The sequence below is a fragment of the Crocuta crocuta genome, unplaced genomic scaffold, assembly GCF_008692635.1.
Source record: "Crocuta crocuta isolate KB4526 unplaced genomic scaffold, BGI_CrCroc_1.0 scaffold45, whole genome shotgun sequence".
NCBI classification, from domain to species: Eukaryota; Metazoa; Chordata; class Mammalia; order Carnivora; family Hyaenidae; genus Crocuta; species Crocuta crocuta.
This window is the reverse complement of record NW_027530544.1, coordinates 1,216,743-1,233,369: the sequence shown is the minus strand read 5'-3', so window position 1 is coordinate 1,233,369 and position 16,627 is coordinate 1,216,743. Positions and strand designations below refer to the sequence as shown.

The 16,627-nt window shown below is 40.9% G+C and overlaps 1 protein-coding gene across 2 annotated transcripts in view; it reads right to left on the bottom strand.

Annotated features, from left to right (window-relative positions):
- PARP14 (poly(ADP-ribose) polymerase family member 14) overlaps positions 1 to 16,627 on the bottom strand; it is a 44,959-nt gene that overhangs the window by 12,489 nt on the left and 15,843 nt on the right. The window contains exons 6-12 of one of the 2 annotated variants that reach the window (XM_077767610.1): positions 10,993 to 13,241; positions 9,900 to 10,136; positions 9,117 to 9,338; positions 6,999 to 7,077; positions 3,819 to 3,968; positions 3,453 to 3,515; positions 2,952 to 3,119 (exon numbers count right to left, since the gene is read on the bottom strand). In XM_077767610.1, coding sequence (XP_077623736.1) covers positions 2,952 to 3,119; positions 3,453 to 3,515; positions 3,819 to 3,968; positions 6,999 to 7,077; positions 9,117 to 9,338; positions 9,900 to 10,136; positions 10,993 to 13,241 — 3,168 coding nt within the window. The remainder of the gene's footprint in view (positions 1 to 2,951; positions 3,120 to 3,452; positions 3,516 to 3,818; positions 3,969 to 6,998; positions 7,078 to 9,116; positions 9,339 to 9,899; positions 10,137 to 10,992; positions 13,242 to 16,627) is intronic. The other variant, XM_077767611.1, reaches the window with a different exon arrangement.

Below are 16,627 nucleotides of genomic sequence, written 5' to 3'. Positions count from 1 at the left end.
TTTGTAAGACACCTGGAGCTGTAAGCTATCTGTTATAATCTATAATTCTTTGCACACAAGTTATCCATTAGCTTCTAGGAAATCTTTTCTAGCACCTCAGTGAGATTTTAGCTGACTTGCTAGGTTTGAGGTAGACACCAGAGCAAGTCTTTTTCTTTTTATAGCATGTTCCATATTTTATTTCTCAAACTTAAGGCCTAGGTGAGATCATTAAAAGTCCCATGAAAAGCCATGGAAGCAGTTACATACAAATCAATGGCAGCCAGCAAATCACAATAGGGAGTAATGTAAAAGTCCCCTGGCCAACCTGGTGTGGTAGACTAACAGCCCACATGGACTTTCCCTGTTGACGGTGCCACCACTGCAAAAATGAGAGTAGACCACTTTGGGCTGGCTACATAGACACTGGTGGTGATGTAGACAAACTCCATACAAAACTAAACAAGGGAGTTTGTTCAGCTTTTTTTATTTTTTTAATTAGATGACAGGGAAAGAGAGCAATTATCATTTGCAAAGCTGTGGTTATCTCATGATTTTTGGAAGGTTTTAAGTGGGAGTGTTCAGATACATTCATTCACTATCAACATTTACTACGTCCCATCATGGGCTAGCTCTTAGGTAGGCAGGTAGAACACAGAGGATGGGATATATGGGCATGAATAGGTATCCAACAGGTAAAGTATGAGAAGCTGAGGAGAAGGCTACGCCAGATAGAACTATAACAGGGGTTTGGTATGTTTAGTCTGGTGTGCTCAGGGGAAGAGATCTGTTTTTGAGAAGGATAAATCTCGGGGGTGGGAAATGTGGGGGAGCCCAGGTCTAGATAGGAGGCTCTAATAAAAGTTCAGGCAAAAGACAAGAGGTGACCAAAAAGAAGGGGCCAGAATGAAGTGTCAGGTACAGGGACTGAGAAGATAATTGGGAAGTGAAGTCAGCAGGACCTAGTGACCAGCTGGGTTTATCTTTGACCCTCTGTTCCTTCTACTCATATGTGCATGATGAGTCATGCTGTCTTGCAGTAGTTTGTTTACATATCTGTCCCTCACAGTAGGCTAGGTGCTCCTTCTGGACTAGACCCTTTTCTGAGACATCTTTCTGTCCCCAGTGCCTAAGCACAGTGCCTGACACATGGAAAGCACTCGGCAAACACTTAATCAAATTAGTGAATAAGCTAATGAACATAAGAGCGATAAAGAGTGTAGGGTCAAGGATTCCAGATAGAAAGTGATGCTTTTAATATGATCAGGGATATAAGAGGAAGGGCATGTTCAGGGAAGAAGACAATAGAACAAAGTTCATAGTCTACATTGAGCTTGAGGTGCTCACAAGTATCGCTGAACACCCACTCCCTCCCACAGGCAGGTGTCTGTAAGGAACCAGGGAGAAGGCTTTTTTTTACTGCCAGAAGCTGTCTGAATTACAGCCCCAGTTTAACTCATAAACACCACTAAAGGAGAAATTTTCCCCCAATTCTTTAGCCTAAGGACCAACTCAGGTGATGATAGAGACTGTTAAAGATGACAAGCAAGGAGAATCTGCTAACCTTGATTTATTTGTGCAGACCAGCAATGCAACCAGGTTCAGTGGAAGAAACAACAGGTTTGCAGTAACCCAGAAATACTCAAACATGTGTATATTTATATGAAATGAAAACTGCCTCATTTCCTTGTTTTTTCTTGGGAAGGTCTCTGCCACCCTTGGGTTGTCTGATTTCTTGGCCCAAATAAAGTTTATGTAGAAATATAAGACCAGAGCTCAGAAGTAAAACCAATGGAGACACAGACTGGTGAGGCACTATCGGTGTCCAGAAAAGATAGATAGATACACAGATACATAGATAGAGATAGAGTGATAGACAAACAGGCAGACAGACATGTTGGCTAATCTCCCAAGACTGGATAATACTACAAGGGGAAAGAAAACATAAAGGGACTATAAATTATACTTTCAGAAATGGAAAAACAATAAAGTAGATGTAGCATTCCATGTGGGAACATTAAGAGGAATGGTAAAGAATTACAGAAATCAAAATAGCAGAGGATCAGAATAAGGCTCAGAAAGTGACAAGGATGGTTAAATGTACTGAGCTAAGCTTTTGGAGGGCCTAGAATGCCAGTGGGCAAAACTCAACAGATTGCTGCACAGTGGAATCACCAGTCCAGGGGTGAGTGCTCTCCCTTTGGGACCAGTCAGCTACATTCCACTTCAAGTCTGAAAATGTTTGCTTCCCAGACCAGCTCTCTTAAGGGAAACCAAGCAGAAATTCCTAATCAACACCCATGACTCAGGTTCCTGAGAGAATAGCTCAAAAAGCATCACCTTATTAATGGTAAACCCAAAGCACCATCCTTATACATGAAGACCCACACAACTATTACATAGTTTGAGGGAAACAAAAGAGGCAAGTAGGCTGAGAAGAGGAAAGTTGGAGTTGAATTTGTGAGCCATTAGAACCAAAACCCATTAAGCTCTAGTGACTGAGAGGCTTCTATGTGGACATGTCCTAAGGCCAACCCACACAGCCAACTGGGCAAGTGGTGAAAGAAGGCTGGGAATACTCATCTGAGAGTCAGCAACTAAGAGGTGCAAGCAGATGCATTGATGTTCTCCGTGGAGAAACGATGGAGCAAGAGGCTAAGGACTAAATAACGTAGGGGACAGGAAAAAAAAGGGAAAGAGACTGAGAAACCGGAAGGAGAGATGGACTTTCTTTCTCTTCCCTCCCTCCCTTTCTCTTCCCTACCACAGTAGAGAGCAAATGTCGCTCTAATATTCAACACTATCTTCAGTTTTCTTGATTTTTTTCCTCTTTAACCACTCACAGTCTTTGCTTACTCCTTCAGGGACTGCGTTGGAGTGAAGAGCTACCCTTACTCAGACTCAACATTAACTATATTAACAGCCCCAAATCCAAGGAAAGGTGGACGCCTTGACAGCCAGAGGTTACAAACCTGTCCCAATGGCTGGGAGGCAAACGGACGAGTAATTCCGTTTTTCACACTCTTGCAGAACATAGGACATTGATCTCTTGACATCATTTCCACCAACAACGTGAACAATATTCTTGCACCTCAGTAATCCACCTTCAGTAATTATATAATCACTTTTGCCCTTTTGAACTGGGAAACACAAGACAGAGAGAAGCAAAATTAGATACTGAACCTAGTCTTTGATTGTTTAGAAAGCAAAATGTTTGGTTTGGCACATAAACCATTTTATGTAAATAAGAGACTCCTAAAATATGGTCTTTGATGAATCTTTTTTTCTCTTTTTAACTGTGAGATTACTTTTCACTTCTAATTGTCTATGCTTAGAATTCTTTGGTCAAATGTATGATTTTAAGATTAATATGTTTTCTCCCCAGTCCTAAGACCTTCACCAGCCTTTCTAAAGCCTTCCATATTCAGCCTTCCACTTATAACTTTGAACCAAAAAATAGTATTGTGCCTTACCTTGGCGAGAACATTCCATTGCCACATTTTGTCCAGCACATTCTAAAATTGCTTTGGACACCCCTCCAGGAGAAAAGCAAGAAGGTTACAAACATGAATTTTTAAAAATAGTACATTTGAATCAGAATGATTGCCTCATTAACTAAAAGTTTTCCCAGTCATCAAAGGAATCCTATAACCTGGGTGTTTCTGATAATAAAGAAGAAAAATTTATAAATTAACTGTTACCAATGATTAGAAAACACATCAAAATAATTTTAAAATTATTAATTAATATTAATAAACCGAAGCTATAGAAGCCAGTTTGGCTATAGCAACTGTAGTTGACTACTAATTATACTACTCAAAATCCAACAAGTCTAGTACCTGTTCTGAGATTAAATGTGTTTGATGTTGAATTTACAATCATATCTGCCTCTTCTTTGGTGATATCTCCAGAGGCCACCTGGAAGATGATGGGACCAATCTTCATTTCATACTTTCCTACATCTGGGCTAACCACAGTTCCATAGAGAACTGAGAAGAAAAGAAATGGAGTCCATCACCAGGTTGGCAACAGCAAGAACAACTTAGATCTCACGCTCCTCATACACTCCTCTCATACTTCTTCCCGGTCTCTGTGACCTCCAGCCCTTAACAGCCCTGTCTCTGAGCCCCAGTGATGGTCCATTTCTGAAAAAGGATTATAAAATATAATATGTATTGGGGCGCCTTGGTCATTCAGTTGGTTAAGCATCTGACTCTTGATTTCAGCTCAGGTCATGATTTTTTTTTTTTTTTTATTTCTAGGAGAGAGAGAGAGAGACAGCGTGAGCAGGGGAGGGTCAGAGAGAGAGGGAGTCACAGACTGAAGCAGGCTCCAGGCTCTGAGCTGGCAGTCAGCACAGAGCCCGACGCGGGGCTCGAACCCACGAACCGCGAGATCATGACCTAACCGATAGTCGGACGCTTAACCGACTAAGCCACCCAGGCGCCCCTGCTCAGGTCATGATCTTATGGTTGGTGCGTTCAAGCCCCGCATCATACTCTGCGTTGACTGTGCAGAGCCTGCTTAGGATTCTCTCTCTCTTTCTCTTTCCCTGCCCTTCCTCTGCTCACAGTCTCTCTCTCTCTTACAATAAACAAACTTTAAATATATATACATATAATATATAATATATAAAAGTAGAATATATATTGTATATACACATATATAATACATATCAAACATGGACTTCTGCTGCTGGCCAAGGTGAAGTCAGGCCCCCTACTGTCTATTTTACTCATGATTTACAAGTAAAAATGCAGGATAAATACGAAAAACCACTAACTGAGAACTGAAAAGTAAACAACAGGCAGACTGGGGGAGGAAGCCAATACTCGAAGAAGCCACCTGGAAGGGGGAAGGGGAGTTTCCCATTTTATTTTGTTTTGAAATGTTTCCTTTTTTCTCTCCCAGCACTGGCCCAAGGTGGCCCAGTTTCAGAATTGCACAATGAGAATTCCCGTCTTCGTGGCCAGAGGATTAGGAGAAAGGGTCTCTATGAGCTGAAGAGTATGAGAAGTAATCATCGTGATTGTCCATAATTTTTCCTTTTTAATTCACCTTGCCTCAAGGTGGGCCCAGTTGCAGAACTCCACAGTGGCACCACGGGAACACTCTGTATTTCTGTCCAAAGGGCCCTTGTGGTCTGAAAAGTGTGTATGTTTATGTATGGGCAATACCTGAGGTCGTCTCTCTCTCTTTCTTTCTCTCCCTCTCTCTCTCTCTCTCCACTTTGCCCACAAGGGCAATCCTTACCATGAAAAATTTTAAGGCAACCAAACAGGCAGCTTACACTCCCAGAGAACACTGTCTTTCTGGCCAGAAGATCTAGAAAATGAGCTCCCTTGAGCCAGAGAGTGCAGGAGTCCCAAACACGTGAAAGCTGGAGAGAGAAGCCCCTATTTTGTGTGTGTGAAATGTGATAAATCCTGAGCTCCCCTGGAGGCAGACCCAAGCAGTATGACAAAGGCCTTGAAAACTAAATTAACATTGGAACTGCTGCCCACACAGAAGGTGAGACAGAACCTTGAAGTGAACTGACTGCTAAAACAAACAAAACAATCACCATTTTCCAGAGGCTTTTTAAAAATGTCTTTCGTGGGGCGCCTGGGTGGCTTAGTCGGCTAAGTGTCCGACTTTCGCTTAGGTCATGATCTCACGGTTCGTGGGTTCGAGCCCCGCGTCGGGCTATGTGCTGACTGCCAGCTCAGAGCCTGGAGCCAATTTCAGAGTCTGTGTCTCCCTCTCTCTCTGACCCTCCCCTGCTCACGCTGTCTCTCTCTCTTTCTCTCCTAGAAATAAATAAAAATATTTAAAAAAATTAAAAATAAAAATGTTTTTTGTTTTATTTTGTTTTTTTGAGAGACAGAGAGAGACACAGCATGAGCAAGGGAGGGGCAGAGAGAGAGGGAGACACAGAATCCAAAGAAAGCTCCAGGCTCTGAGCTGTTGGCACAGAGCCTGACATGGGGCTCCAATTTGCAATCCTCGAAATCTTGACCTGAGCAGAGTGGGATGCCTAACCTACTGAGCCACCCAGGTGCCCCAGAGGATTTTAATAGGACCCAAGTTTCACAACATAACACTTAAAATGCTCAGTCTATAATTCAAAATTGTCATGCAAAGAACAAAGAAAATGTGACCAGTTTTCAAGGATAAAGACAATCAAGTACAGATGCTAATCTCAAGATGATCCAGATGTTGGAATTATCAGACCAAGACTTTAAAGCATCTGGTATAACTATGCTCCCTGAGGTCAAAGTAAACACAGTTGAATGCATGGAAATGATTTGGCATGAATGGAAAAAATAGAGGCCCTGCAGAAAAATATATATATTTTTTAAAAAAGAAACAAATGGACATTTTAGAGCTGAAAAATACAGTATCTGAAGTAAAAAAATTCACTGGCTGGGTCGTGGACAGAGAAAAGAGTCCATGAACTTGGAGGTGGATTAATAGAAATTATCCAAGGTGAAGAACAGAGAGAAAAGAGATTTTTTTAAAAAAGGATAAAAGGAGATCCTAGGGCCCTGTGGGATGCTATCAAAACCCTTCACATTCTTGTTATTGGAGCACTGGAGAGAGATCAGTGTGGTAAAATAATTGAAGAAAAGACTGAAAAATTCCCAAATTTGATGGGAAACATACACATTCAGATTCAAGAAGCCTCAGCAAACTCCAAACAGGATAAACTCGAATATGGCAACAGCAAATTTGACAGAGAAGCATTTGGTTGGTACTGTCTCTTTAAATGTATCTATTTGAGAAAACAAGTCACATCATCCTTAGAAAATGCCTTGTCACCACTTAAAAACATTGTACAGGCTATATAATTTAGCCTGCCTACTCTTTCACTTCAGGCCACATAAACACAGCCAGTGTCTTACATGCTCAGGTGTATGGGATATAATTTAACATCTTTATCAGTAATTGATTCTTTCATAAAAAGCATGACTACCATCTTTCACTGAATAGTTACATAGCAACTAGAAATAATTTCTCATTTAATAGCTTCACTGAACCTTGTTTATCTTCAGCCTTGGGAATTTTGTCACTGATGGAATTTCCATTAGTCCTTCTGGCGAATTCATCTGAAAATGCCTGAAAATACAAAGATAGTTTTGACCACTATAATCCTCAGTAGATGAATAAATTATTTGACTCATCAGGGCTTTTAATCTTGCATGCACACATACTCAGGAAAGAACAACTCTCAAAGTGTTATTTTCATTACAGATTTTTGAAATTATGAAAATAATACATATAATTCTGTTTCTACAAATGCATTCTAGGAAAACTATTAAATATGTGGACAAACATATAAATACAAGCATATTCATTACATACTACTTATAACAGAGAGAATATAAAACAGTTTAAAATCCAACAGGGAAATGATTAAATAAATGTTGGTACATCCATGTGTTGGAATATTTAGCATCCATTAAAAAATTTCCTTTTCAGAGATGCCTAGGTTGCTTAGTTGGTTAAGCATCTGACTATTGATTTTAGCTCAGGTCATGATCTCATGGTTCAGTTCATAAGTTTGAGCCCTNTTTCTACAATGAATATGTGTTCTTTTCATAACCAGTGAGAGCAGATATCTTGCCAGTTGTAAAAAAAAAAACCAAAAAAACCCACAGTATTATGACACAGGTAGTCACATGGACAGAAACACTTCATTTTTTAACTTCTTATATGTACCAGGAGAGGAATCGCTAGGGGAGTAGTCCTCTCTGGGGCAAGAGGCTGGTGTCTGTATTCTAGGGTTAGTGAGCCTATTCCATTTCTTTGCCTGTTAGTGACACCCTCAAATCATCACTTTCTTTCTCCTCTTAAGCAAGCAGGAGAGATTTTTTTTTTAATGAATAACTTTTTTGCTTAAAGACTGATAGAGCAGCTGGAGGGGGCCCAGGGAAGACTACAGAGCCATAGGCTCAGGCCCCTGGGCCTCTGGGGGCAGGCAAGGAAGCACCATGTGCGAAGGTGGGCAGCTGGTGGACGGATTTGTACAACTGAAGAGGCTCTGGTATTTCTAGTCCCAACTCTCCTACTCACACGGGGCTGCGCTGAGTTCATTCTGCCCCCACCTTTTAGTTGTATCTCGTCCTGACATCCCCCTCACATTACTTACAGGACTACAACCGTTCTTTCTCCCATTTAGAGGACTACAACTTTTATGTTATGTGCCAAAATTTCCATGTTCATATGGAAGGGAATCCTAGATTAAAAGAGGATTAAGGTATGTCAGTTCCCTGCCATATATAGGCCTTATTTGGATTCTGATTCAAACAAGCTATAAAAACAAAAGAAGGCATTTATGGGACAGTTGGAAATCTGAACATTGATTTGGTAATTGCTAAAATAATGGAATGATTTTCAATTTATTTTTGTGTGAAACAGTATTGCGGTTATGTTAACTTTAAAAAGGAATCCCGTTGTTTAAAACAGATACTGAATTGTTTATGGATTAAGTTATGTCTAGGATTTGCTTGGGAGACAAATACCAAATGATTTCACTCATATGTGGAATTTAAGGAAAAAAACAGATAAACGCATGGGAAGGGGGGGAGAGAAAAAAGAGGGAAACAAATCACAAGAGACTCTTAAGGATAGACAACAAACTGAGGACTGAGGGAGGGAGGTGGGTGGGGGGATGGGCTAGATGGGTGATAGATACTAAGGAGGCCACTTGTAGTGATGAGCACCAGGTGCTATAGGTAATTGATGAATCACTAAATTCAACTCCTGAAACCAATATTGCACTATATGGTAACTAAAATTTAAATTTAAAAAATAAATAAATAAAGAGAAAAAAACATAGGAAGAAGAGAAATAGAGATAGAGGTGAAACATATTGGCCAGAGATTGATAATTGCGAAGATGAGTGATGGGTCCAGGGAATTCATTATACTATTTTGTCTACTTCTATTAATGCTTGAAATTTTCCCTTATAAGAAGTTAAATTTTTTTCTATATCCACAAATTTGCTTGAAATTTGGTGTGCTACAACTAGTCTACACTATTCCTTTACTTACCTGTATAGGGAATACACGGAAAAAACAACCTCACAGACAAGAGGACATTTGAGAACATTAGGGCTCAGCTGCCAAAATAACCAGAAATTAGTGAGACTGTACCTGAATATTTTCATGATCACTTGGGTGCAGCAGAAAGTAAACCTCTTGTAAAGTTTTCAGTTGAGTCTTGCTACTAAATTTTAACACTTCTGAAATGATTAATTCAGCAAAAAGGCTTTTGGGAAACCCCAAATTTCCTGTTCCTATGGCTGGAAATGCAATTGATCTCAAGGATAAGCTCTCAGTGATTTCCAAACATTTTCTGATTATGTCTCCCATGATCTGAAAGGCACAAAGCACATCTTTATGCATCTTTCCTAGAAATGAGAGTCAAAACAAAAAGGACAAGAACTTAGCAACTTTGACTGTGATCTGTCTACTCCTCTGCTTTCAACAGAGGTTAAGAACAGTCCAAAAAGGAAAGAAAAATATAGGAGTTGATGAGGAAAAGGAAAAGGGAATGTCAGAGGCCCTCCAAAAAGATCCAAACTCACTCAGGAATGAAGATAAGAAGCATGGCAAATACTGTTCTAATCCTTCATCCTCTTCCATTCTTCATGCCCTTGCCTTGCTATCCCCACTAAAGACATGTCATTTTCCATAACTCTTAATGAGCCCTAATAATGATTGGGCACTATAATCAATCTATATTATTAACTAGTCTTCCGGGGAAGTCAGCCAGGGCTAAAAAAGACAAAAAACAAATCAAACAAACAAACAAACAAACAAACCAGCCCTAATGATAGAATCTGCTGAGAATGTGACAGAGGCAATCTACATTCTACTGAGAGGAGGGTTCAAAGAGCTACCCAATTTCCTAAAGAACCTAACTCCTGGCCCCACCTTGTATGAAGATGTGCTGTCCTCTCTCCAGTTCAGAGCCACCACATGAAGCACATGGCAGCAGTGCAGACCGTATCCTCTGGTTTGGAGAACTGTGCCCATGTCAACAACTGTCGTTTCTCCAACAATGTTCAATTCTTTCTGGAGTTTTGGCCCAGCTTTTGCCAAGAGGGCCTGAGAAAGGGGCCCTCTATTAAGCTCAAGATCCATGGGAATAGAGTTGACAAGAACATCAGCCTTAAAGATAAAGCCAACAATTTGTTTCAGACGCTAACAAAAAACATTCATCAAGGATGACTATGTTTGAGCCACATGCTTGGCATTATGAGGGGGGAATGAGGATGTTAATTTCAGAGGTTAAAATGTCATCCAAGGCAAAGGGTTACTAGATGTTTGTTTAATTAACACTCTAGGACAAGAGAGAGCTGTCAAAAAGCAATATATAAATAGTATAGGGTCCCTGCAGGAGAGCAGAAGTGATTTGTTGGATCTGGGAAATAGGAATCCCTGCAGCAGGCAGAGGGAGGCAGGGCAGTCATTTGGGAGGGGACCAGCATGAACATAGCTTGGCAGGTCTGAGCTACGAGTAGACTGGTTTGACCTGACAGAGACTTTCTAAATCAGGCTAGATTCAGACACTCAGAGAAGAGAGGAGAGGGAATGTGACCAAGCGATGTTCATGGGTCACCAAGGAGTAACGTGGCTCATCTTGATTCAGCGCCATTGACAACATTACTGTCCTCTGCCCGCATCAAATATTCTAATTTTTCTGTATCTGCTCTCAGTAAATCTGACAGGAAATTAACCTTAGATTTGCCAAAATAATGGGTATAAAGGAACTGAAAAAGTATGAATATGTAAGTGGTGAGGATAAATGTTAAGATCCTACTGTGGGTTTGCACATCGACTGGAGACCTAGCAATCTGAATACACTTGCAGACCCCACAATTAACTGGCCAATCTCTGCTAGTAAATGCCTCACCGAAGCAGCCNGCCGGCTTGGGATTCCTTCTCTAGATCCTAATATTCCTTTGGCACCTGGCTAAGTGGAGTCACATACCTTGGTGGGTGTTCTGTAGGTAGGGACACTCACCGTAGCATTCTGCACATCCCCTTTCACCAGCAAGAGCCTCAGGTTTCCCTGGGACAATGAAATTTGTCCGTTTCCATGAACTGTTGTCAAGTGGGGCTGGACTGCTGTGGGTAAACCAGGCTGCAAAGCAGTGGCAGGCACGGGGTTTTCAATTAAAGTTTTCACCGCCTCCACAAAGGCCTTCACAGCCTTCTCTGCTGTATCCACAAGGTAAATCTCTTTCAAGGTGTTTCTACCCTGGTTATGCTGGAAGGTTTTCTTGATAGCCAAAACAATAGTCCTCACACAGTGGACTAAGGGAAAGCCAGAGACTCCGGAACTCATAGCAGGGATGGCTATGGACCGGTACTTGTAGTTTTCAGCCAAATGGAGACTTTGTTCTACAGCTCTCTTTAACTGGAGCACACAGTTCAGGGCCTCGACACCCTTCCACTTGGGCCCCACAGCATGAATCACATGCTGGTATGGGAGCTTCCCCGCTTTGGAGATGACGGCATGGCCAGGTGGGATCTTGCCTATCTTCTTCACTATCTGGTCACAGTCTGCTTGGAGCTCAGGGCCAGCTGCTTTAGAAAGAGCAGCTGCTAGGCCACCAGAGAGCTTCAGGTCCTCATCTGCGGTGCTCACCACCACTTCCACAGGAAACCGTGTCAGGTCGCCCTGTTGCACAATCAGGGAGACTCCAGGGGCCAGCTCTGCCCGAAAGGAGCACTTCTGCCCATCAGTGTCACCGCCTCCCTCCTTCCCTCCATTCTCCTGTAGTTCAATGAAACATCCAAATAACCGTTTGACTTCACTTTTATAGTACTGTGCTTTCTCCTGGAAGAACTGGCTGGCTCCTGGCTTATCAATATGGATGCTTTCAACACAGATGGAATCCCAGGCTTGCTTGATGATGTACATGCCGTCCAGGACTTTGGCCTTTGGGCCAATTAGTAAAATGCCTTTTCGTTTATTCTCAGCATTGAAAATTACTTGAACATTTGTCTTTTTTATCTTTTGCAAGAATGGTTTTTTTTCTGTCTTCAAATAGTCTATGATTATGGAAGCCTCTATTTCAACCAATCTCTCTATTTTCGTGTGTTCTTCCACAAAGTCAAAAAGCAAGCTGTAGGTTTCATTCACTTCTCTCTCAAAGCCTGCAATGACGACCTTAGCTTTGGCTTCTGAGGTTAACTCACTGATTATTACAGTCTTTGATGATGAATTATATTTCTTATGCAAACTACGAGTGAGCCCTTTCCATTTCTTGACATTAAGAATTTCCCTGTCCTCAATGTCTATGTGCTTATAACTTAAGGCACTGATCATTTGCTTTTCAGCATCTAATAGGACTTCAGAGGAATAGCTTGTTAAGAGAACAGTTGTACCCTCTAGCTCATAAACAGCAAGAATTTTCTGGTCTATAAAAATAGACTTAGAGAATTCTGCATGGTTTACTTTTTGCAAAAATTGGAAAATCTCAGGGGGAAGCTCGATGTTTTTTTGAGCCATGATGTATATCTTTTTCTGTATTTCACACTTTGCTTTATACACATCTGTGTGGAGTCCTTTGAAGCCCATGTGTTGAGAAGCTTCCTCATAAGACATCTCCATCTCTGGGCACTCAGTGCGGAGACGCTCCAGGACACCACTGTGACACAAAAGCGAATACCTTCCTGGAGAAATGGCCACTTTTTCCTTTACACTTTGCTCTTCTTTTTTAATTTTTTGAGTTGTACTTTCTATTAATTCTTTGATTTGTGGCTCAATGTTCTGTACATCTTCTGATTTCCCCACTAAGGTTACAACCCCCATAAGTGTATCAAATTCAATCAAAATTTTGTCATCTTCTAAACTGTTTTTTATGGTGTCCCACACTATGGGATCCACTTTCAATGGGGTGACTTTATATTTAGACTTGATGCTAGAGAATGATGTGGAAACATCTTCCCGCCAAGTCCTGATCTTTAGTCTACCTAGACTGAATAATGTGGTTGCAGGTCTGACCGTAACTTCACCACTGAGTTCGGACCACAGTAGTTCAGCGTGACAATGCCTCACTTCATCATTTATCTCATCCATCAGATGGTGCTTTTTCTGCAAGAACTTCCATAAGGGAGGATCTAATGATTCTCTGAACGGTGCTGGAAGCTTGATCAGGGGCTTCTCCTTTCCATACAAGGCCGTGCCCAAAGAGGCATAGTATGGAAACACAGAGAGTGGCATATTACTGAGGTCAAATTTCTTGGTCATGATGGTGTGTAACACTTAAAAAGAAAGAAATAAAATAAAGAAGATATTTGCAAATGACATACCAGATAAAGGGTTAGTATCCAAAATCTATAGAGAACTTACCAAACTCAATACCCAAAAAACAAATAATCCAGTGAAGAAATGGGAAAAAGACATAAATAGACACCTTTCCAAAGAAGACATCCAGACGGCAAACTGACACATGAAAAAATGCTCAACATCACTCATCATCTGGGAAATACAAATCAAAACCACATTGAGATACCACCTCACACCTGTCAGAATAGCTAACATTAACAACTCAGGCAACAACAGATGTTGGCAAGGATGCAGAGAAAGAGGATCTCTTTTGCACTGCTGGTGGCAATGCAAACTGATGCAGCCACTCTGGAAAATGGTACGGAGGTTCCTCAAGAAATTAAAAATAGAACTACCCTCTGACCCAGCAATTGCACTACTAGGTATTTATTCAAGGGGGTACAGGGGTGCTGTTTCAAAGGGACACATGCACCCCAATGTTTATAGCAGCACTATCAATAATAACCAAAGTATGGAAAGAGCCCAAATGTCCACCATGGATGAATGGATAAAGAAGATGTGGTACACACACACACACACACACACACACACACACACACACACACACAATGGAGTATTACTTGCCAATCAAAAAGAATGAAATCTTGCCATCTGCAACTACATGGATGGAACTAGAGGGTATTATGCTAAGTGAAATTAGTTGGTCAGGGAATGACAAATATCATATGACTTCACTCATATGAAGACTTTAAGACAAATGAACATAAGGGAAGGGAAGCAAAAAGAATACAAAAACAGGGAGGGGGACAAAACATAAGAGACTCTTAACTATGGAGAACAAACAGAGGGTTGCTGGAGGGGTTGTGGGAGAGGGAATGGGCTAAATGGGTAAGGAGCTTAAGGAACTTACTTCTGAAATCATTGTTGCACCATGTGCTAACTAACTTGGATGTAAATTATAAAAAATAAATACATTATAGAAAGTTAAAAAACGTTCTGGTGCTGAAAGCAAAACTCATGTAAGAATTATGCTATTTGCTGCTTCTTGTACAGTCTCACAATTTTAGGCTTCCAAGATTATTTAGATTCCATTAATACCTCTAAGAGGGAGAGCAAAATAATCATCATCATAGCTTACCATGTGTCAGACACCATTTTAAGTGCTTTACATATACTTATTTATTTAATCCTCACAGTAACTCTTTGAGATAGAGACACTATTCTTATCATCCCTATTTACAAATGACAAAACTGAGGCTAGGAAAGGTTAGAGAATTCAAACAGCGTCATCTAATAATACTAATATCTGAGCTAAGATTTCAGCCACTGTCTGTGTAACTCCCAAGCCAATGCTCCTGCCCCTTTACCAGGGGTTCCAAAGAAGATCACCTCCTAGTCATTAGAGAGCCGAGCCCCAGGGATTCTGATTCAGCAGGTTCTGAACCTCCCCTTGTCCCTGCTATGACCCCCCTTCTGCCACTTTTACTGGGACAGTTACTAGGGTGGGATATGTGTGTGTGTGTCTGTGTGTACACAGGGGTACTCTTCTTCCCAAAGCCCCTCTTCGTTTTGTGTTAGTTATTAGATAGGTACAAGAGGTCTAAGAAGGAAGAGAATTAGAATGAACTCTAGTAACAACTTGAATTAAAATAGCATCCTTGTAGAACAGTGCTAAAAATAATTTCACCTTGTGAGTGATGGTCTCTTAGACCTGGAGCCAGACATCATGAAAAGGATGTGGCCTTCAGAGGCCATTACATATAATTTGAACTTCCGAACATGGCTTTGTGCAGGCTCCAAGCCTGGGCAGGACTGATGACCACTAACGTGATCAAAAAGACAAGAAATAACAAGCATTAGCAAAGGTGTGGAGAAAAAGGAACCTTCATGCACTGTTGGTGGGAATGTAAATTGGTGAAGCCAATGTGGAAAACAGTATTGAGATTCCTCAAAACAGTAAACATAGAAAGGCCATACAGTCCAGTAATTCTACTACTGGGTATTGACCCAAAGCAAACAAAGCAAACAAAACAGAACCCTCCTAATTAAAAAAGATACATGAACCACTATGTTTATAGCAACATTATTTACAATAGCCAAGATACAGAAACAACCTAAGTGGCCACCGACAGATGAATGTATTAAGAAGATGGATATATATATCTGTGATACACACACACACACGCACGCACTCGTGTGCACATGTGGATGATGGAATATTAATTAGATATAAAAAAGAATGTGCTCTTGCCATTTGTGACAACATGGATGGACCTAGAGGGTATTGTGCTAAGTGAAATAAGTCAGAGAAAGACAAATACCATATGATTTCACTTTTATGTGGAATCTAAAAAACAAAACAAATTGGGGCACTTGGGTGGCTCATGGTTTGTGAGTTCATGCACCACATCAGGCTCGCTGCTGTCAGCCTGTCGGCATACAGCCTGCTTCAGATCTTCTGTCCCCCCTCTCTCTTCCTCTCCCTTGCTTGCACCCTCCCGAAAATAAATAAATATTTAAAAAACACAACCAATGAACAATAAGCAGACCCGTAAATGCAGAGAACAAACTGATGATTGCTAAAAGGAAGTGGGTTGGAGGATGGGCTAAATGGATAAAGGGGAGTGGGAGATACGTTACAGCTATGAAATCATTATTGATCATTGTCACAGGGATGAAAGGTACAGCATAGGGAATACAGTCAATGATATTGTGACAGTGCTGTACGGTGATGGATAGTAGCTACACTTGTGAGCAGAGCATAAGGTATAGAGCTGCTGAATCCCTATGTTGAACACCTAAAACTAATGCAATACTGTGTGTCAACTATACCTCAATAAAAAATATACTAAAAATAATAAAGTAATGAAGTAATTTGCCCAATATCACAAAGCTAATAAGCACCAAAGCTAGGATTTGAACTCTGATCTGTCTGACCCAAGAAGTATCACAAATGATTCCTTATTGTACCTTAAATTCTTCACCCTGTTTCCTTCTCTGCACAAGAAAAAGTAACTATATACAAGTTATCACTAGGATTCAGTGAGATACTGTGATAGAAAACACAGCAAAAGATCTCACCTACAATAGGTATTCAATAAGAGTTCCTTCTCTTAAGGGGCACCTGGGTGGCTTGGCTGATTTGGCATCTGACTCTTGATTTTGGCTCAGGTCATGATCTCATGGTTCATGAATTGGGCTTTGTGCTAGCAATGCAGAGCCTGCTTGGGATTCTTTGTCTCTGCCCCTCCCCTGCTCACCCTTTCTCTCAAAATAAATAAATAAACATTTAAAAATCTGAAACAGTTCTCCCCTCCTTTAAAAAAAAAAAAAAAAAAAAAGGGGGCGCCTGGGGGCTTAG